This window comes from Acanthochromis polyacanthus, chromosome 14 (genome assembly GCF_021347895.1).
Source record: "Acanthochromis polyacanthus isolate Apoly-LR-REF ecotype Palm Island chromosome 14, KAUST_Apoly_ChrSc, whole genome shotgun sequence".
In the NCBI taxonomy this organism is placed as follows: domain Eukaryota; kingdom Metazoa; phylum Chordata; class Actinopteri; family Pomacentridae; genus Acanthochromis; species Acanthochromis polyacanthus.
This window is the reverse complement of record NC_067126.1, coordinates 38518063-38540770: the sequence shown is the minus strand read 5'-3', so window position 1 is coordinate 38540770 and position 22708 is coordinate 38518063. Positions and strand designations below refer to the sequence as shown.

At 42.3% G+C, this 22708-nt stretch overlaps 3 protein-coding genes across 6 annotated transcripts in view; 2 read left to right on the top strand and 1 right to left on the bottom strand.

Annotated features, from left to right (window-relative positions):
- cmss1 (cms1 ribosomal small subunit homolog) overlaps positions 1–13909 on the top strand; it is a 30226-nt gene extending 16317 nt beyond the window's left edge. The window contains exons 2-10 of the mRNA XM_022197314.2: positions 11122–11252; positions 11869–11940; positions 12044–12179; positions 12278–12337; positions 12431–12533; positions 12628–12688; positions 12785–12872; positions 12949–13037; positions 13567–13909. Coding sequence (XP_022053006.1) covers positions 11122–11252; positions 11869–11940; positions 12044–12179; positions 12278–12337; positions 12431–12533; positions 12628–12688; positions 12785–12872; positions 12949–13037; positions 13567–13650 — 824 coding nt within the window. The 3' untranslated portion in view covers positions 13651–13909. The remainder of the gene's footprint in view (positions 1–11121; positions 11253–11868; positions 11941–12043; positions 12180–12277; positions 12338–12430; positions 12534–12627; positions 12689–12784; positions 12873–12948; positions 13038–13566) is intronic.
- Positions 13910–14041: 132 nt separating this feature from the next.
- Positions 14042–19277, top strand: tmem30c (transmembrane protein 30C). Its single transcript, XM_022197313.2, has 7 exons — positions 14042–14630; positions 14858–14974; positions 15254–15361; positions 16462–16552; positions 16626–16772; positions 16854–17066; positions 17251–19277. The coding sequence occupies exons 1-7, from the start codon at positions 14433–14435 to the stop codon at positions 17436–17438; spliced, it is 1062 nt and encodes a 353-aa protein (XP_022053005.1). The 5' UTR covers positions 14042–14432; the 3' UTR covers positions 17439–19277.
- The window catches only part of dcbld2 (discoidin, CUB and LCCL domain containing 2), a 31035-nt gene continuing 27594 nt past the window's right edge, over positions 19268–22708 (bottom strand). For all 4 annotated transcript variants that reach the window (XM_051958490.1, XM_051958491.1, XM_051958493.1 and 1 more), the window contains exon 15: positions 19268–21137. In XM_051958490.1, the coding sequence (XP_051814450.1) occupies positions 20719–21137 (419 nt within the window). In that variant the 3' untranslated portion in view covers positions 19268–20718. The remainder of the gene's footprint in view (positions 21138–22708) is intronic.

Genomic DNA, 22708 nt, shown 5'->3' with positions numbered 1-22708 from the left:
GATCATCCGCTCCATATGGCGTCTAGTTTCTTGCTATTGACTGTTGGTACCTGAGCAATTGGTTTTCCATACACATCCTGCAGGCGGTCCTGCTGGGCCCGGAGGGAGTCTCTCTGCAGGGCACGGAGCGCCATCGCGGCTCCGCTGAAGCCATAGTGGGCCCCCAGTAGACGCGAATCTGTCGTCTCTGATTTCAGAACAGCAATTACCTCATCTCTCGCCTGGTGCGACAAACATTGCAGTGGTGGCTTTAGTTTCAGGATCTTTTGATGACTGCAGTTACAGTTTATGTGGCTTCAATGACAAAATGGATGCGAGTGAGTGAGCACATCATCCTACTTGTAGTTCACCTTCCAGAATACTGAGCAGAAACAGCAAGTCGTCACTGGACAGGTCTTCTCTCGTACGTCTGCCCACCTTCCCTTGCATTGTGTCCTTTTGCCTTGTGATTTTGGCGGGCTGGATGGTGTGGAAAGGAGATTTTGAGTTCCCAAACACCATGCTGCTGCCTGTACCTACAGGTACAAGAATGGAAAATGATTGGAGGTGGCAGCTGAATAATAGGGACAAAGAGAAATATGCGTATCTGATAAACAAGGTTAAACAAGATCATGCATCTTGTCTCTATAGTACAAGTGGTTATTCTGTGGCTTTCATAAGTAATACAGATTATATAAGACTTTATGGGCTAATCCTAAGTCAGAAGGCCTCTTGTCATAACAGTTAGTGTTACTGAAATGGATCGGCCTGGGTCTGCCATTACTCTGTATGAGGCTTATGTCATCTCATAGTCTTACTCTTAGCACATTTACAGCAATCACTGTTACTTTGGCAGACAAAATGGAATAAAGGTTTCCAGAAAGTAGGACATTGTTTACTGACCACATGAGCTCAATACAGAATGTGTGTGTGACATGTGTATGTGTTTGTGTGTTATTGAGGCAAATCACATCAGCTAAACATTGTTTGCTGGCCAATTTTTTTTGTTTTTTTCTGAGCTGGTGTCCTCATCTGAAAGACAGAAGGCAAGCAGGTTTGTATTAGCGAAAGATGATGTCACCTCTGTACCCTTCAGCTCTCTGCTTTTCTAGTCCAAGCTCTCACAGTGGCCGAGAACACCTCTTATTCCCAAGCTGTTGGTCAACTTTCTTTAGATAAGTAAAGGCCCTTGTATTGTGAAAAAAGGCATTAATGTGTCCAGAGGTGTTACAGTGATACGGCGAGGCTGTTTTAGGATGGCGTGCTAGCCTTCCTCAGACCTTTTTATTGGTAGATGTTTGAAAAAAATGTTACTAAACAGAAAAGCACTGAGACTCCCACTCCTATTTTTCTCAGCGGCTCTTTCACTTACACAAGCACAGATAGACACAGACAGGCAGCATCTGCTTGTTGTCATCAAGGCCTAAGAGCAACCTTGAGTCCCTCTAAACAAGGTTAGCGCCGTTACATAAGGAACAAACATTGTGCAGGAAAAACAGATTATACAGAATGCAACTCCTTTAACTGGTTCACACTGTAGCCAAAAGCATCCTTAAATACTGAATCCTTACAAGAGTGCAGGCTTACTGAAATAATTGTGTCCACATAGAAGTATTTTCCCTTGGCCTCTGTGTAGAAAGAAAAACAGTGATGCATTCGGGCTCCCTCCCTTCCTCTTGATACCCTCTCTGTATCCATCAGGAAGTCAGAGCTGTCCCTGCAATCCTTCACTTCACTTGTTTTAAGCCACAGGAAAGAATGATGGAAACTCTTAACACAACTGTTAAGGCGTTTTATTTGGGTAAGGCTTACACGGGAATTAATCACAAAACAGAGAGCCGCGATGTACAGGATCAGACACCCACTTCTAAAGAAAGAAAAGAGTTTGTGTAGTAAAGACAAACTTCATCAGTTAGATTGAGCATGTCCAGCCCAAGGTAGGTACAGATCAAGATGAGGACAAGCAGCGAGGTTGATGTGAGTTGTGGAGCTTTCACACATATTTTCTGAGGGGGCCTGAGGTCTGTTTTCCTTGGACACGAGCGTTAATAAATTTCTTTTCTCTGCCCATTTGATGGCGCTTTTAATGTGTGCAGCCAAGCCGTGACACGTGCCTCTGCTTCCTTGCCCTTGGCCCTCAATTGACTAATGGTGATGGGGCCTGAACACCTCACAAATCCCTCTCCGTCTCACGCTCACACAGAGATGACATGAGTCAGACTGTCTTCTTTCTCCTGTTCACTCACAGCGTCTAGACGAGCACATGCTTGCTGATGCCTAAGCACACTTTCCACACATTGCCAGGCATGTGAAAATGCCTCGAAACTTCAGTTCTGGCTCGGCGCCAGAGTCAGCCTTAGTAATGGTTGCCAGGGCTGTCCCACTGAGGACTGTCCTCTGGCAGGCAGGTTGGCTTCCTCACATGTGGCTGGCCGCCTCTGTTTATTTATCTGAACACCACCCAGGGCAGCACACAGCATGCCTGCCCCTCTCTACTCAAAAGGGCATCACCTGCCCTCAGAATAAACCATTACTAACTCCATGCTCACACCAAAGCTGTCCATACAGGTAGTGTGTGTACGGTACAGTGAGTTGAAATATAGTCATGGGCTGAGAACAATGAAAGGTTTCATTGCTTATTTGGCATTGTCCAACCAGCTCTGTGATCAGCCTCCAAACTACGCCCTTTTAATGCAGCTTTTAATTGCTCATCTACACTATTCTTATAATTCGTCAGACATGCACATCTTTCTGTTAATCTCACAGCAATCTAAAAAAAAGCACACCTTTTCATACAAGCTTATTGTATGACCTTATTAGTTCAGATCTAGAAATGTGTTTCATTCACATTCAACCCTGAACAAGGCTGAATGAATGCAGTCACGCTAATAGACAGGCATGTGCAGGAGTGCGCTGCGTCAATGTTCAATGTTTTTACACATGTAGAAGTGATGCTGAAAACAAACTGTTGCCTAGTCCTGGATGTTATGTGGAAATGGCAGGTTTGACTGCAGACACAAACAGTTTGTGTGTTGCTGGGGGTTTTTTTTTTTGAAAACAGCACAATTTCTATAAAATGATCAATCAGATCAGACATGAACAGGCGGCTTAACAGTACTTAAGGCTGTAATTTACCCTGTGTCCTTTGTGCTTCAGTCTCAGGTGTTACATAACAACTATTACACCTCCTACTCATGAACATATAAATGTAGATACAATTTATTGCACAATTTACTCTGTCTGCAGCTTACAGAGATAACTGATATTTTCATTATTATCACTGACTGTGTATAAAAGATGAATGTAGCCTCTCAGTCTGAAAAGTGAAACCAGCATGAAGTGCCTTAAACTTGCATTCTTCATCATGGCCAGCAGGGGGCGACTCCTCTGGTTGCAAAAATAAGTCAGATTGTACACAACTCAATGAGAAAACAACCGCACTTCTGCCTTGATTTGCTACCCAAATAAACATTCTCCTAATCACTTGATCGTCTCAAACACTAGTTTCAGGACTTTTTTAATACACCGTGATGTTTATTTTTTAAGTTTTGACCCCACTTACAGTAAGATAGGCAATAAAGAAAGTTATGTTTTAGGGAGGGGCAACCTTGTGATTGACAGGGTACTGTATCACCGTGCACAGTGTCCTCAAATCCTCCGTCAGAGCCACCCCTCATTTTTTATGTCTGGTTCTAAAAAGGAAAGATGGCAACACTAATTCTAAACTTTAATCTTAAAACCATTTGCTGATGTCATGTTCACTACGCCCCTGTTTGCATATACAGTCTATGCTGTTGATTCAAGTAAAATAATTCAGAGTCTGTGGTGTCCGCTCTGTGTCCTCTGTATCTGTGAGGATCCCTGAATCTGATCAATAGCTTTTCCTTCATAATGGTGGTGTACGTGACTGCAGGGGAGCTTCCTGTTGCTGTACAAGCAGGCGCATGGCCTCCAGGTAATTTGATTTTGAGCCTCTTGCTTCAGCTATTCATTCTCAACAGGCAGCTCATATCCACTTTATATCCACCTGTCATGGGAGGCTGGATCAGTCTGAGCCCCGGAGTCCTCTCTGGCCTCCAGTTTTCAGGGTCAAGTTGGCGTAGCGCTCTGTAATTCACATTCTGTATGGCTGATGTATGTTTTGGCTGGAATACAGTACTGCAGGCCTGGTTGGTAAGAGTGGTATAACAGAGAAATTATGCAGCCAGCTGCAGAGAGCAGGAGATTTTGAACAGTCTATAAATTCCCTTTGTCACCAGCAGTGCTGCTGGTGTACTTTATGGTTATGAGTGTGGTTAGGCTGTACAATTACTGAATGCTTCAAACGGTGATGAGTTTGGCATTAAGACAGAGCGCTAGATGACAACCACCTTCACTGCAAGTGTTATAATCGCTCTCCTTAATGAGTCTCTGTGCTTTGTTTAAATGCTGGATTACAGAATGACTTCAGAGCCGACTTGAATTGATATTTTGAGAGAAAAACTCTCAGAGAACTGCTTAAATCTTGTGATAAAACAATAGTTAAACCTTTATATATATATTTTGTGAGACATTTGATACGACATACTTCACCGTTGACTCTTGTTTACATCAGTTAATTGTTTCTCTTCGAGAGTCTCAATTATCGTGGTGTTGGTCTGACCAAAATAAAACAAAGCGGGTGAACTAAACACTCATAATAGCGTGAGGTAATGCGGCACTGCTTTGTGAGTTTAGACATTGGACTTGCAATCCTAAATAATGTTGTTTGTTTTAGTCATCTTTCCCAAATGTGTATTGGATCATTTGTTTTTTATGGCTTTATCCTTGTTGGTGGTCTTTCCTTCATTATGGAAAAAGGTCTATAAATCAAATGGTAACCGTAATCGTGGAGAGCAAAACAACGGCCATTAGGCGGTCAGCAGTCTCTTGAAATATGGGCTACATTGTTTTGTCATGATGTAAGTTGTGTCCTCTTGGAGTTATTTTGGTTTAACGGGACCCTGTGGCAGAGGACTGTTTACTGAATAATGACGAGGTGAAATTCTGCTGCTTACCGTAGAGTTGTGTGCTCTGGTGTTATGTTTGTGGACTGCCACGCACTTTTCACACAAATACAGAGCAGGAGACAGAGTGGGGCTTATTTAAAGATGCCCTGTAGACATGTTAAAAGACATATAAAAGTGCTGTTCTTTGAGTCATTATATATCTGATATGGAAACAATTCTATAAAAATTCTCAAAATGACATCTACTTACATCTCCATTCAACCACCAGATGACTGAAAGTCTGCTGTCAGTGTTGCAGATCTCAACATTCCTCATCACAACCAAGTTTTCTAGCTCCAGACTTCCAAATTAAACTCGGATTTTAGGTTAGACACTCTGTAGATGGACTTGAAATAGTGTCTAGCTCTGAAAATGCATCATCCTGAACAGTATAATTCAAATATACAGTAGAAGTGACATTTACCAAAACACAGTTTCTGGTACAAAAGGGGACTTTAAGCAATAGCTTTGTGGTCTAAAGTAGTTTTGGCCAACTGTCGTATCCACATTACACAAGTTGCAATATGCTGTCAAGGTAAGAAAGGGGTTTCCTCATTTAGTTCTTGGAAAGGCTTAAAAGCTTTGGGTTGTTTCCATAGCCTTGTATCTGTGATTAGCTGCTCAGACGCTCCTATGACACTCTGCCAGCCAGGATGGGCTTGTGTTCCAATATAACTTTGGGGATTACACGACTCAGATCAGTCAATCAATCACTGGTGCAGAAAATGAAAGCTGTCACTGAGACAAGACAATTTTTTCCTTTTTTAACAATCGGCCACTCTTCTGCCTGCAAACATTACAAGTCAGATTATCTGTAATTTAATAAATCACACTTGCTTTGGATGTTAATTGACATGAGAATCAGCTGAGACACCGTGATGCTCACGCTTACCCTCATTATTTCTAACGAGGAACCGCAGATACTGAACATCAAAGTGTGGACTTATGCTGTAGAGCTAAAGGTCATCTGTAGCTGCCTGTACGCCGGTGAACACGTGTTCCTCATGAAAGCAAGAAATTCCAGATTGTGTGTGTAGCTATTCCTGGCTGTGATAAAACAGATGACATCAAGTTGATCGTTCTGCGTTGTTGTCGAATAAGAAACCCACCTCATTTGCTGATTCAGATTTCATGAGTTAATAAGGCTCAAAAAGAGGGAGTGTGTGATGCACCACTCTTGTTACAGGATATTTGCTTGTACCTTGGAAAGGTTATCAGCATCAAATCTCACCGTGCAACTAATGCTCCTCCTGCTGGTCATATTTCATCCCTGCACTCACTCACTAAAGATTACACTCTCCCCAGAGCAAGTAATGACAAACAACAACCACCAGCCACCTGTCATTTACCAAGTTTCTAAACTGACTCCTCCACTGAGCTCTGCTTCTGTATCCTATCTTTATTTCAAGTAGTTGCACAACAACCAGCCAGCATGTAGCTAAATTCAAAGCTGAAATGTAAGGAGAATTGGACTGACTGAGCTGAACAGTAAAATGTTTGAAGCCAACTGAATTTGTATCCAGAGACTGGGGCTCTGTATTGGCTGTCTGTAGTCATTCCACTGTTGCCTGCTTGTTAATATTGAGCACGCAGCCTAAAGTCCCCATTGATTTAACAATAACACATGCTGAAATTGTGGCTTTAGAGAGGAAGCTGCAGGCATCCAAAACCAATAACTGGTACGCCCACTCGCCCACCCCGTCCACTCCCAACATCAAGCAGTCGTATATGACTTGAGATGAGTTATTGATTGTTAAAACATGCGGCGAAATGATTTCATGGAAAGCATTATGTTTTTAATAGAGGCACCAACATTACAACAAAAACACCACACAGTATCTGTGGAGCTTGTGGCGGCTGATGCCTGAGCGTAATGCCACATGTTTGGTTGCAGGATTAAAAAAAGTGCCTCTGCATGAACCAAAATGCCATTTGACATATATAAACCTGGGTGAGCTTTTCTAAGGTCATAGCAGCGCAGTTTTATGCAGTTGTGTGGACTCGGTGCTAATTTACTCAAGTGAGCATATCACCCTTAAACACTAACGACCAGATCTGGGTGCCGTTTGTCTGGAACTGAGACAATCTGCTGTTTCCTGCAACGAGTCGATTGATCGTCATTACACCCAGTCAGCACCATTGACCATCCATTAAAACCAGTCTCCTCTAATTGATCGCACGTTAAAGATGACCGGGAAGCCCCATTTCCCTGCATGCGATTCCTCTCCACAGTCATTGACTTTCATTGATCTACGGTTATCTGAGCCGTAACCTCGTTGGTCTGCTTGAGGCGGAAAGCGTACGCTCTTCCTCCTCGTGACTCCACCATCTGGAGCGACTGTGGCGAGGAGGATATTGAGGGTTAGGGGACACTGAGGATATTGACCTTTTCATGGCTCAACATCTGCTCTGTTCAGCAGCTCTTTGGGCTCAGTTTGTTTCCTCGCTACCGTTTGTATTCGATAATAAAAAGTCGGACGTTCCAAGACAAGTCAGAAACGTTGCTCTGCGTGGTGGGTTTTAATGAACGCTGTAAATACAGAAATAAGATGTGTTTTTGCATGTGCATGATGGGACATTTTACTGTTACCGTCAATGTTGTCAACAAGCAGTCTTTGGATACTGTACCACGAACTTTAGAGCTACTATGTCCTTCTGCGCTCTCTGTGAAGGTACCTATAGTATAAACTAGCATGCCAATCTGTTTGAATTATTGTTATGCCAGGTTTAATTAAACCAGAATGTCTGAATTTTTGTCCTCCAGAGAATACACTTTCATTGTCATTTGGGTTAGCTCTTTCAAGAGTAAATATTACAGCAGTACTGTGTCACCTCTGATACTTTAATACCCTCTGTGATCCTAATTTGCGGACACGTGTCCGTATAAAAACATGTCCTTCCATTCTAGTAAGTGCATGAACACCGTGATGAATTACCCACATAACCCCTTCCTTAAATAATATTAATCAAATACCTGCTGAATCAAACACTCACAGGGGAGAATGGCATCGAGCAATTCTTTGACCAACGTGTTTGGTTTGTCTCTGTGTCATTGGTGAGATGAGAAATGTGTTTAAAGAGTCAGTGTGGCTGCCCTGTCAGCATCTTTTACCCATCTGAGGGTTCGGTTAACTTCGGAGCCCTCGGGCTTTTTGAAGAGCACTTCACCGCTCATTGAACACGGAACAGCAACGTCAGGTGATTGCATTTTCTGTTGTGAACTGGAGCGCAAAAATTGTGCCTGTGGATGGTGCAAATCATGTCAGAAAGGTGAGATGGATGGATGGATGGATGGAGCGGGGGAAATTTACAATTGCAAGATTTGTTTTCACAAGCTAAATAAAGTGCAGGTTATAACAATAGAAGATTTGCTAATTGGGTACCATGGCTGCTCCTATCAAGCTGCTTCCACTGTGATCTTATTTACAAATAGCTCAGTACAATGCAAGTCTAAAGTACCTTTTGTTCATTAACAAAGGCAGCTGCCAAAGCAGTAGATTCAGATGGCCATCACCACTGCCAACAGGAAATAAAAACACCTACCTGCTGTAGGACAAGTAGACCACTCACTTCATGAACTCTGCTTGGATTATGGTCCGTTTATGTCCGGCATCATGGCATGAATTCCTCCTTGCCTCCATAATTAGCCTGTCTTTCCGCCTCGTCCTCCCTTCTTTGGTCTTTGGCACATTTCCCCACAACTGTCCAGAATGAGCGTGAGAACGAGATGATTATCGAGGAGGAATGGTTGGGTTTGGCCCATCAATAGCGGGGGCGGTCCTCCAGCAAAAGGAGTGTATCGCTGGACAGATGTATAGAACAAACAAGGATGAATGTCTTATGACGGATGAAGCGTAAAGGGGGGTGTGGTTATGCAGTGACGGAAAGAAAAAGACCCATGAGGCAGAATGAGAGAGCAAGAGTGATTCGCAATCTGTCCTCCATCCTTTGTAAAGTCTTCCCTTTTATCTGGTCTTTGACTGTAATGGACCCAAACAAGAGTCAAAGAGGAACAAATTCGAGAGGAAGTCTGTGATAATAACCACTGCATAAATTGATTGTGAGATGGGAAATTAGAGGACAAGCAAGTAAATTTGCATCAGATGTTGGTGTGTGGTGTGCCTTCTGGGAGTGCTCTGAGGCAGATCAGAGACCAGCTCAAGTGTCTCAACCACATTATTTCAGCACGACAGTAGATGCAGTCGCATTTAGGTTTGACCGAGCAATATAGCTCAGAATCGTTTGGAATGCTTAAGATTGCTACCCTCAGCAACAAACATCAGCTTTCTATCTAATAAAAGCTTCCCAACAGCAGAAGAAATGGTGCTCAGTACACAGCAAGGCTACTGTCCAAGTCATGTCTAAGCTACACTGGACTACAGGCCCCATACTGTTTTCTGTTGGATCCTTTGTGAATGTGAATACAGTTTGAACCCAGGCATGTCGCTAACATTTACTCAATAAAACTGCAATATAAAATCCCACACAACAATGACAACAGCACAAATGTACCTCAAATGGACCACTAAAAAATGCCTTTTGTCCAGCATAACAAAGTTAAAGTGCTACAAATCATAAAAAATAAAGATTCATTTCTTTCATCAGTTATTTTACAAAAAATATAAAAAATTATTTCAGTAAGTACAAGCACCCATGGGTCTTTGACTTTACCTACTAAAGATAATCACAATACTGACATTTTTTATTTGTTTTCATATTTGTCTACACATCCTGCAGTTCAGCCCAGTTTAGCTCAGAGCTCCCTTTGTCTTTGGCTTTAGACTTCTCGTCACAGCAGAGCCACGATTCGCCTCTCGCTTGTGTCAAGTAGTGCGGGAATAATTGCTGTGGTTTGTGCAAACGATTAATTTTTGGCGATTTTTAAATTGAGACATGTATAATATAGTCATTTTAATGAAATATCTCCATTTTAAGCTTAGATTTGGTAAAGCTTCCAAACCAAAACACACATCACAGATGAGTAGCTGAAAGACCAGCGGAAAATGTGACAAATTCTCTCCGTCTCTTCAGTTTCTGGCTCAGATACATGGTTTAAGTTTCAGATTTGCTCTCAGGTTTTGGGGTTCAGGGTGTTAAAACTACTCCATAGAGATGGAGCTCCATGACGCGAATGCCCTGAATGGCTGCTGCAGAAAAATGTTGACCATAGATGGTACCAAAAGCAGCTGTGATCATGAAACATATATTAAAACCTGAAGGTCTGAAGGTCAACAGCCAGTAAGATCACAGATCGCAGCAATCGTTTTGCCGTTGATATAATACCTGTTTTGAGGCTACTGATTGGGATTTGGCAATAAGTACAACATGCTTTAAACTGCAGCCAGCATAGCCAAGTATAAGCAGAATTATTAAAAAAGTAATAAATGTTGAGAAGTCAGACGTCACCACATTGAAATGTTGGCTCTCCTGATAGTTTTTAGCTTTGTCCACAGATACAGAACAAAAAAACGAGCTGATGCCTGTCCGCTCTTTGATACTGAAGGTCCGTAAGAAGTAGTGCCAGTTTTTTAAAACTTCACATCCAGGAAGGACACTGCAATAAATCCCACAGATTTATCGTCGAGTTCACCCTGGCGTCTGTTCTAAAGGCTTCTGGCCGAGCACCCAGATATGCCAAAGGGGTCTAAGCATGACCTCATAGCACGAGACCAAAGGAATGCACTGAGAAGTGGTAGCAACAGGGAGGCTAAATATAACCAGATGCTTGCTTTGAGATCTGCTGCATTGTCGTTACCTCGGGTAATGTTTGTGTATTTCTGACTGAAATGTGCGCTGGAGAACGCTCACACTTGATGAACAACCCAAACAGTTCGAGGCGAAACATGCAGTTGCCAAATCACTGGTCCCGGGGTCAAACTGAACAAGCGTGGTGTTGCCTCATCGTAGCGTTATTCACCGCTCCCAGTTACAAGTTAACACATAAAGCCAAATGCGTAATGAGCAGATTTATACCCCCGGACTCAGAATGTGCTCATTATACTCTACGGACACTTTACTTCTTGTCCCTCACCTGACCTGAATCTACTAACGGGATGTGCACACACCATCTCTTGTGCAGATTTTAATGAGGAAGTTCTGCCTCTTTGTTTTCCAGATGCATCTGAGGCAGAGGAGGAGGCAGAAAAAGAGCATCAGCCGACAGAAAAACCAGAGAAAAAACCAGAGAAGAGGAAGAGGGTGGCAGAGAAAGCTGTTAAAGCCAAGAAGAAGAAGAAGGACGAGCAGGTTGTTGGGCGCCATTTGTTTTTAATTGACATGATGTGATGCTGTTAGATTGAACAAATATCAGGAAATGGATCAAATGAAATCTGCCTGCGATTAGTTTATCATATGATGATCAAACCAGCCAGTGTGTCACATACTGAACTAATGTTTGTTTTAGCTCTTAGGCAGATATGCAATTAAGACATTTTAATAAATTGGTTAAGTTATGTTTCAAGAAAAGATGCTTGCTCTACTCTGATTTATTGTTTATTTGTTTGTCTTGTATATTTGGATAGACTTTTGATTGACAGATGTAGACCTTAGGAAATTGCATGGTTTTGCATTTTCAGACTTTAATTAAATTGTCGGATTAATCCGCAGTATAGGTGACTGCTAGTGGCTGCCATGTTTACTGCATTATGTTACTGTATTGTAAGATTTTTAGATGTTCTCGTTATGTTGACAGTCTTTGAATACACATTACACAAAGTTTTAATAATTTCAAATAGTTCCATTACCTTTATATCCCAGAGTTTTAGACGTTAATTTTTTAAATGTGTCCAAATCGCCGGTTAATTAACATCAACTGCAAGTAATTTTTTCCTGAAAAGCGTGTTCTGCGTGTACGTTTTTACAGAAACAGCGTGTAACTCCTCCAAAGAAAGAAACTGAGGATGAAAAGTCAGCTAAGCCCAAAAGAAAGAGAAAGGTGAGTGTGGTGACACCTGCTGTCACAAAGAGGAACTCTTTCATAGACGTTCATCAACACAGAGGCGTCTGTGGATATTAATTACATATCTTTTGTTTTTCAGAAGAAGAAAACGATCACAGATGTCTTGGCCTCTTCGGAGCCAAAACCCGGCAGTCCGGCCGACATGCAGGCTCTGGTTACGCAGTACTTCTCAGACAAACGCTCTGTGATCGAGCAGGAGGAGCTCAAACTGCAGAGTGAGTCAGAGCGAATCCCCTTTAACTTGCAGGTTCCGTCTCTATCTGCTGATCTGTTGACTCACCAAGGTCACCGTGTGTCTCCTCGCATCTCGCAGATTCCTGTTTCCTGTCCAGTAATGACCTGACGCACAGCCTGTCCTCTTATCTCAAACAGGGTGAGCGCTGTGCTGCACTGTGAGCAAATCTTCCATTAGCTGTTTACCTCTAACAACAAACAATCCGTTCTCTTTTCTTTCCGTTATTCTCAGTTTGTCCCAAGTGGGCAAAGATTCAGAAGCAGCACACAGAAAAGAGCTCCGTGGTTCTGCTCATCGTCTGCAGCTCTGCTCTCCGAACCATCGAGCTCATCAAGTGAGTGTCAGACCTGTGATGCGTGTCCACTTTCCTACATTACAACTGTTAAATCAGAGTTACACAAGTGCTGCTTCTTTTGTGTCATTCCCAGGCAGCTGACCACTTTCAAGGGCGAAGCCAAGGCCATCAAACTTTTTGCCAAACACATCAAGGTAGTAGAGACGATGGCCAATCATCGTGATGTGTGCAGAATATGAACGGTAATAGTTTTACCAGAATGCTTGTGTGTTTGTCGTTTCTGCTCACAGGTGGAGGAGCAGGTGAAGCTGCTGCAGAAAGGCGTCACCCACATCGGCGTGGGGACACCGGGCAGGATCAGCGCTCTCATTGAGAAAGGTGGGTGTCGATGTGAAAGTCTCACAGTTCAACTTCAAAGCTTTAGAAGTCTGCTCATTCGGCTTTTCTTCCCCAGAGGGCTTGAACTTGCGGGCGTTGAAATACCTCGTTCTGGACTGGAACTGGAGGGACCAGAAGCTCAGGAGGATGGTGGACATTCCTGAGGTGAGCTACTGCCCCCTGCTGGCCTCAAAAGAAAGAAAGCTTGTTCAGTTTGATTGTGTGATTTAAAGGCAACCTTGGCGCAAAACTGTATTTTTATGATTGTAAGTTCACTTTACCTTGGAACTTTTTTTTGTTTAGAATGATTTATGAGCAAAAAATGATTCCACAGTCATAATTTGAAGGGAGAGAATGTGTCTGTACTCACCTTAAATCTGGGTGTATGATTAGTCAGTTAATCCCTAAATTAGCCCTCTAAACCCTGATAAGTCACATTTCCGCTCCTGTTTCCTCATTTTTCAATTGAATATAAAGTCCTGCGACGTAGTCTTGCACTATTGCTTTAGCTTGTTTCCTGTTTAATTCATTCACTATCTTCCCCTGCATCTGATGGTCTTTTCTCTCACCCTCTCTTGAGCTTTTGACATTTTCTTTTACTGTCAGTAAGGCAGCGGGATGAACATGCCACAGCGAGACTTTTGTTGGTTTTTTTTGCATTTTGTACATTTCACATGACGTTTGTCTCTTTCAGATCAAAGTGGACCTGATGAAGCTGCTGGACAGCGGCATTCTGACCGGCTGCAAAGAAGACAAAGTCAAAATCGGACTGTTTTAACCAAACAATATGAATTGCTGCGTGCTGAAAATCCACATGACAACTGGATGTTTTAACGCGACCCACTGATGTTCCTCGCTACGTGCCGACGGGCCTCTTCCTGTTGGTTTCCTGCTTTGTGTCGGCGCAGTGTGAATCCCGTTTCGCCGCTTTTCATATTTTCAGAGTCTGTGTGAAATGTACGGCGCTGTTTGTTCGCTCTTGTAGTCCGGCACAATCTCACAGTGTGATGGATTGAATAAACGGACTGAGAATGAAAGCCACATCCTTCTGTTTGTTTACTCTGACCTCAGGAAGTCCCTCCCACTGACAATGTGAGGTCATGGGTTTACTTGCCCACTAGGAAGTCCCGTGTATCATAGCATCCTTTTCATGAAGCATTTTGAAATGACGTGCGTTATTTATGTTTTATATTAGAGTAAGAAGACATGAAGACCTCCTCTGTGTCATTTTGATGTGGATGAACAAAGATCTGTGTGTTGTAGGAAGGAAATGGAGAAGAACACACCGCAATCGGCCAGAAAACTGGAAGTATCAGAAAGCAGAAAGAGGTAGTTAGGTAAAGGATTGTGGTTAATAAGTAACAGGCCACAACGGTTCCCCCCACCCTGCAAAGCCTGCTGGGAAAATCTCTTGGCAAGCAGAGCGGTGCGAGTGTGTGTGCGCAGGGTGATATCGCTGACATTAAAAAAACAGGAAGAGAAGATAGAGCAGCTCCTCCTCGTACGAATTTCTTGAATCTTCCACCGACTTCCTCTTTTCCCCAGCTGAAGGTCCGTGCCATGGGCAAGGTGAAAGCTCAGTCTGGGCCCTTGGCTCGGAGGCCTGACAACTCAGCCTTCAAGCAGCAGCGGCTCCCTGCCTGGTCTCCAATGCTAACAGCTAACACTGTGCTGCCTTTCTTTTACGTTTTGTCTTTGATAACTTTGCTGCTGGGAGTGTGGCTGCTTCTCACTGTGCAAAGAACTCAGGAGTTTAAGGTGAGTAAAAAGTCCACTTGCTTTTAAGTACTCATATTGATGTCCAGAAAGGTTTTACAGTCTGTGTGTTGGACACGAAGAGGAAGAACCCAAAGGCCCTGCAGAGCAATAAAACAGGGAGTGACAAAGAGAGGAAAGATCCAAGGTTGTGTTTGGAAACAGCTAATGAGGAGCAGTTTATTGTCGATGGATTGTGCTGTTAAATTCACTCTCTCTTGTCTTTTCAGATGGACTACACAGAGGCCGGGAGTTGCGACAAGTGCTTTGAAAAGCGTAAAAATGCGAGCAACGCAGTCCTTCCCTGCACCTGCAAAGTGGTGTTTGAACTTAAAAACAAATTTAAGGTAACAACCCCTTAAATTTAAAGACATCCTGTGACAATAAGCTGAACTTGAGGGCCACCCACAAGCTTTTTCTATAGACCTAAGTGGCACATGGTTATGTGGCTGAAAGCTCTCAAACAACTCAGAAGTTGGACCTTGAATTAAGAGTAATTTGTCAAGATCAACATTTGCTCTCACACCGGTGCTTTTATTTCTTCTTCCGGCCTCTTAAGCTTAAAGTCAGACAAGCAGTTGTGTTTCTGCACCAAGAGGATGATGTGCATTATGCTTCTTTTTTAGGGAGATGTCTTCTTTTACTACGGCCTCCGAAACTTTCATCAGAACCTCCGCAGATACATGGACTCCAGAGATGATGGGCAGTTGGTCGGCAGGAAGAACAGTTTAAAGGTATTTCCACAATAATGCATGCAATTTCATCAGATTAACACCTAAAGGACACGTGATCATTTTTTTGCAGATGTAACATGGTGCAACAAATACAGGTTCTGTCACCATGCAGAGTTAGTTTGAATGCTCTACTAACCCCCACAGGCTGGTAGGCACTAGCCATGATGAGTTCATCTCTTCATCTGCCTCTCTTCTTACCCTGATGCCTCCATCACTCTGGAACAGGGTAAATCTGGACTCATCAGACCACATGACCTTCTTCCATTGCTCCAGAGTCCAATCTTTATGCTACATAGCAAACTGAAGCCTTTTTTTCCGATGAACTTCGCAGATCAGTGGTTTTCGTAGAGCTACAGCTGTTTAGTCCCAATCCCTTGAATTTCCTTCACACTGTACGTGTGGAAATGTCCTTACTTTCACTATTTAACAGCCGTGAATTCTACTGTTGGTCTCCTACGATCATCTAAGAGTTTGTTCCTGGAAGATGATGGTTCTCCACTATCCTGATTTTAGTCGTTTCATCTCCTTAGTTGCTTTCTTTTCTTGATGCAGGCCAGTAATTTGACCCTTCTGAAACAGATGAACATCCATTCCGTGACCACAGGATATGTCTTCCTTCATGGTTGTTGAAGAAATGAGAAGCTCCTCACTGCATCAGTTAGGGTGAAAGAAGTTGTTGTCATCACTGCAGTAATTATCCAATGGAAGGCTCTTAACTATTTGCTTAGTTAAATCCAAGTGGCAACTGGTTTTTTTTTTTGGCCACGCAGTGCATAAGACAAACCCTTGATAAGATACATGGACACATAGATGGATGGATGGATAGATACTTACCTTATTAATCTTGAGGGAAATTCAAGAAATCATACCAATAGATTACAAGCAGCACTTTCATATCATTGTTGGTTGAGGTGAAGCCAACTTTAAAGACTTGCCATACTGCTGGGTCGTTTTAATACATGCCTATACTTATGTGTCAAGTTTTTTTTTGATCACTGCAAATAAACAGATAAATTTAATAGAATTTTGGTATAAAACTGCATGAAACTATTCCACTGGTACATTACTAAGGAGGATCTGAATCTGGATTTCTTCCCTAGACCCCCACTTCATATTGCAGTCCATTCATTAAAGGCCAGAATGAACTCCCTATTGCTCCCTGCGGCGCCGTGGCCAACAGTGTCTTCAACGGTAAACATCACACACATCATCCGTCCTCACATCCTTCCTCCACTGGACTCCTAACCCACATGTGTCCTTCCAGATTCCTTCATTCTGTACTATCATGGCTCCAGTGCTTCTATATCTAAGGTTCCTCTGTTACGGCAAGGCCTCACGTGGTACACCGACAAGAACATCAAGTTTCGTAACCCAAGCACGGACAACATGACACTGGCTGAGGTGTTTGCAGGTAAATCAGGATCTAACCTCTAATCGTTGTTTAACTTGGGTCACAAGACGTTCAGCTACATTTCTGATGCTTCCTCCACAGGAACAACAAAACCTCCGTACTGGCAGAAGCCCGTTTATGAACTGGATCCCTCCGACCCGAACAACAACGGCTTCATCAACGACGACCTGATCGTGTGGATGAGGGAGGCGGCCTTCCCCAACTTCAAGAAGCTCTACGGGGTTTTAAACCGAGCCAACACGCGCTTCGCTAAAGGGCTTCCAGCAGGGAACTACAGCATCGACATCTCCTACAGTATCCTTTCACGGGTGTTAGAGATGCCTTCCTGTGGGAACTTCGGGGGCGGGTTACTGGTGTCTCATTGTTCTTTGTCTTATCTGCTGTGTGGACAGGGACTATTTTAGGACTTCATGCTACGTTCCACTGAGCTTCTCCTTTCTCATCACCAATTTGGAGCCTTGACCTCCTGCCCTCTCAGACTTTCCTGTGCAGTACTTCCAAGGCAGAAAGGAAGTGGTGCTGACCACGCTGAGCTGGTTCGGAGGTCAGAACCACTTCCTGCCCGTCGCTTACCTCGTCACCAGCGGCCTGATCCTGCTGCTCGCCATCGTCCTCACTGTGATCTGGTGGAAGTTTGGAAAGGACGGGAAGAACATGGAGGAGTGAAGGGTAAGAGGTGCTCCAGGACGCCGAGCACTGACGTAATGGGGGAAAAAAAAAACACCTCCAAAGCAGATGAAAAACGCAAATCGTCATGCTGCTTAGGAGTCATTTTAAAGAGACAACAAATCTGAAATGACAAGAACGCTGGGGAATGGTAAAAGAAAGAATGTTAATTTGGTACAATTTCACAACAGCATGCGCAGGAAAACCGATGCAGAACGGAGCCTGACATCTGGAAAATGACTTTCCCCATCAGCTAAATGATCTACATGTGTGACGGCTTTTTGTTGTGATGATGTTGCTCTGAACAAGCACTTGTGAAAGCTGGGTGTGTTAGCGCAGGGATTTTACATTTTTTTAATGCACACCATTTGGCTCATGCACTGTTAATATTTATTGATATGATTTTAATACTGTATTTATTGTAATTATTGACTAAAGTCCAGTCGTAGTGGTGTTGAGGCTGCATTTGATGTTTTAAACTGCACTTAGATACGTGCTACAATAGATTCACAAATCTCTCTGTTTTTACTTAGGTTTTTAATTTCCCTCTGCACCAAGAATGCCTCTTACGTTAGTGCTATGTATGCTTAATATTATGATCCTTTCACAAAACTGAACTACGAATGTATGTTTCTACAGCTGTGCATTGAGCCTGTAACCCCATCCTGCACTCAATACTAACCTGCTGATGTTCAACATCTTAGATTAGCATGTTAGCATGCTAACGTTTCCTGATTTGCACTTAACCCTCGTGTCGTCCTGTGGGTCACACTTACCCGTTTTAAAGTTTGAAAATGTGGGGAAAATATATATATATTTTCATAGTGAAAACTTCCACATTTTCAGTATTTTTGGGTGGAAAAATGTTTAAAAAAATGTTTCTTTCAGAACAATCAGAAGAAAAAAAAATCAACCAAAATCCAGCAAAATTCGCTGGATTTTGGGTGATTTTTTTCTGAATGTTTTTAAAGAAAATATTAGAAGTTTTACTGATATATATGGAATTGCTTTAGAAATTTTTAAGATTTTTTTTGAAAATTTCTATTCATTTTTTAATTTTTATTTCTTGCCAAATTTGGGGATTTCTTTAAGGAAAACTGATGGAATTTTTTTTGGAATATTCTTCCTGAAGATTGGGGGGATTTTTTTTACTGAATTTTTTTGGGGGGGGGTTTCAGATGAGGGAACAATATTTTTTGGTGCCTGTAAATGAGGATGACAGGAGGGTTAAACTACAGCAGAGGTTGATGAAAATATCGTTAGTTTTGCAGGAATTTTAGCCACAAACCAAAGTAAAGTGCAGTTTTCGTTCACTGGTGAGACGTTAAGAGAACACCAGTGTTATTACAGTTCATCCTGATAGATGCATCAACATAAAATTTAATGGTAATCCACCTATTAATTGTTGCCCATTAGGCGACTTGCAAACACCAGGTTTACAATGGAAACAATGATGAAGCTATTTAAATCCTTTTATGTAAGTATCTCCACTGATAGCCAAGTAAAAAAGCTTAACTTTCTAATCATAACCTACACAGTTTGTACATGTCTGCTACATGCACAGGTTGAAACTTGTAGGTAGACCTGCAACTACTGATTGTTTTCATGACATCCTCACGTCTTGTTTTGCCCCCAAACCAAAGATTCTCAGTTTACTGTCAAAGACAATTAAAGAAGCCAGAAAATATTCAAATTCAAGAAGCTGGAATCAGGGAATGACAGTTTTTTCTTTTAAAAAAAAAGTAATCAATCAATGGTTGCAGCTCTACTTCTAGAAATAAACCATTTGTAAATATGTTTGTATGACAGCTAATGATTGTAATAAACCATTTTTTTTTCTTTTAAAAACTCTTTATTTCTCTATATACAATCAGTGAGAACCACATAAACACAACCCCTCTGGTTACCGAGCGCTAATGGAAGCTCAACAGTGGCGCAGCTGTTCAGACAACACCTTCCCTTTAGGTGAGGTCGCCGTTCCGTAAAAGGTATAAAGCAGCTTGTTTTCTACGTTTCTCCTCCATCTGCATCTCCCGACCGCCGAGCGTTTGGTCGGATCAGTACCACAGGTTGGACAGGAGAGGAATGCAGTCTACTGGTGCTACAGACGACGTTCTACTGCACCCTGAAGCCACGTCACACACAGTCCAAACAACACACACACAAGGCCGAAATATGGCGACGACTCACAGACACTGATGCATATAGATACGAGGAAGGAACCCAGATCAAACACCCACATCAACACCAGACAATCACTAAAAAAAAATAAAAAATCAACACACAAACTATGAAACGATCACAGCTGTAACATATTCACTACCTCTTCTCGCAGTACCTTTAGTTTCAAAGACGACATCTAACTTAAGACTGCTTCTTACGGTTATTTGGCGAAACTTGGCACGATTGTGAAAGTCAGATCTGATGTGAATCAACACAGAAAAGGCAACGTTTGGTCTCCAATACTATTAAAAAAAAAAGGGAATTTCACTGGATCGATTCTCCCGATGAGCCTCTTCAAGTTGAAACGTCTGACAGGATTTATCAAAAACGACTTATCGCTCGGTTCTTAGACCTGCTGTCAGTGAGGGCAGTGGGGTATTTATCGCTAAAGAAATCTCTCCTTATCAGCAGGATGTGAAATAAAAATAAATATCAGTAAATCATTTGAGTTTAAACAGGATTGCAGTGATGGAATTTGCTAAAACTATACACAATTTCAAGTCATGCTTTTAAAGGAAGTAAGACGATAACGTACCGTGGAAAACGAGTCTCTCTTAGATCTCGGATGTAGGGTACTTAATGCAACATGCAGCTAATTCAGTAATAAAACCCTTAGATTTGATGAATCGTCAGGTACTTTACAGCTGAATCTGCTTTAGTATTGAACTGAATGGAAATCACAGTTTTCACAGGATGAAAGACCTACTAGGAATCACAGAACAGGGACAGAGTCTTTATCAAATAGTAGTCAGCTTTCTCCTTCCCACTCATCCGTCTCCGAACTCTCGCACCGGGCACGAACACATTCATCTTTGTGGTTTCAGTGATAGGACTGTAATGGCACTACACCCGCAGTTTGTGGCCATGCAGAAATGTTTAGGCGATACAGACATCTCCGGATGAATCTAAAGCTAAGGTAGTGTTCATTCAAGACTCAAGCCGAGGCTCTAGAGCTCACAGGTTCACACCTCCTCCTCCTCCTACAACCCTCTGTCTTTGTCTGCTGGGTTGTTCTGAGCAGTGAGGGGCAGATTAAGGCCACGTTCATCCCGACTCTTCAGCTCTGTCCTGCTGGCTTTTGAGTGCTACTCTGAGGCACCTGGTAGGTCAGATCCTCGGTGGGCGTCACCTGTCCCGTGGCGTTTTTAGGCGTATCGTACGCCAACCTCCCCGACTGGCCGCTGTCTGTCCGTGTGAGCATCGAGGAAGGCCCGGCACCCATGAAACTGCACACTGTGGAGGGCTGGGTCAAAGCGGAGCCCCCCGATAGGTGGCAACCCATGTCGACCACGATGGGCGTAGCGTATTCAGATCCTGAAGCTGGCAGCGGTTCTGCGTAGGCGTGGTAAACGTCTGGGGAGATGGGAGCGTCGTACAGGTCTGGATCCGAGTACCCAGGGTCAGGTCCCTCATCCGGCTTAAAGGTGGACCGAGCACCGAGTGTAGTTACACCGCTCACCAGTGGTTGGGCGTATTCTAGGAAAGAAGCAGGTGGTAGAATATCATTAATAAAGGGTGTCTTACAGTTAATAGGTTAACTGATGTCTTTGTGTTTGGTAGTATGTCCAACAAATCTCCAAAAGTCCAGCTTCTAGGATGCCAAGCAACAACAGGAGCTGCATTCGACTGAAGAGCTTCATCACAAGTTGCTCGTCTTAAAACTCATTTTTTTGGTTCATTCTCATTGCATCAGTTGGGTCAATACATTTTTATTAAATGCACAAAAATAATGTTTTTTATGTTCATTATGATCATGTCTTTACGAATTCCATAATTATTTTTTATGGAAACAATCACTTTATTAATAAAAATGACTGGATATCACTAAAATGTCATCTAAATAACGTCTGAATTTATTAACAACCACCTTCTAATGAGCTAAACAATAATAAAATGAGCTGATTCACAAATAGTTTGGATTGTGTTTTTTTATTAAGATGAGGGAATCATGACAGATATTTCTTTTTTGGCAATATATCGAATTTCAGATGGAAAATAACAAATTAAAGCCCTTTCCACTAAGTGCCCCGTTCCAAAAACACCTCTCCAGGAAGTGTGTTAATTCCAGATCACATGACCTGCTCCACATGATGTCATTTCCTCCTGAAGAAAAGACTGGAAGACTCCAAGGCTTTCTGACTTATTTCATATAAAGTAGTCAACAGGTTTACTACTAGATCTTTAGAAATAACTTTACATTTCACTCAATTGTATATATAATATTGAGAAGAATCTTTCTCTAAAATACCATGGGGTGTTTGGTTAAAGGCGGCCATGTTGGTTTTAGGCTTGAAAACAGCTAAAATGTGGACTATGATACAAAAAATCCTGCAGTTATATACTGGCCTAGTTGCATCTGTTATTCAGTCAGAAAGTACTAAAAACAACCACCGTATGTGACTTGCTAAGGACCAAACAGCAGGTAGGCACGGATACTTACCAGCTAGTGAACATAACGATGAATTTAAAGACCTCTACCAACCAGGATTTGTTGAATATTTGTCAGAAAGACTTACCTAAATTAATTTAACGCTATAAAGTGGTGACATGTCATTGCTGCTGCCTCCAAATGAACAAATAGAAAAAATCTCTCCACATTAAAAGCTTGTGTGGTTCGGTAACTTTTCTTAATGCTAACGTTTCCTACAGAAAAGGAAAACCTAATTAGCAGATAATAGTTTCTAAAAAAATGTTGTTTGATACGATTTCTTATTCTGTCAGAGCTTTACCAAAGCCCAGAGACTGCCTAAAACATGTCAAACTGTGACATATTACATCATTCTGAACTAACTGTGGTTTGGTTAGAGGAAGTATTCTGCATCAAATGTTTATTAATCCACAGTTTAAACAATTTCTACATCTGTCTGAGGAACATCAGTGTCCTGCTGTGTAAGGAAATTCCTCAGGCCTTTCCATAACTGTATATGTACAATATGTTTGCTCCACAGGATGAGGAAGCCTTTAAGCACATTCCTGGTTTTGGCCTTTACGTCTGATTCGTTGACTTAAGCACACATATTAAACATTGCCAGAAAACAGCTCCAAAA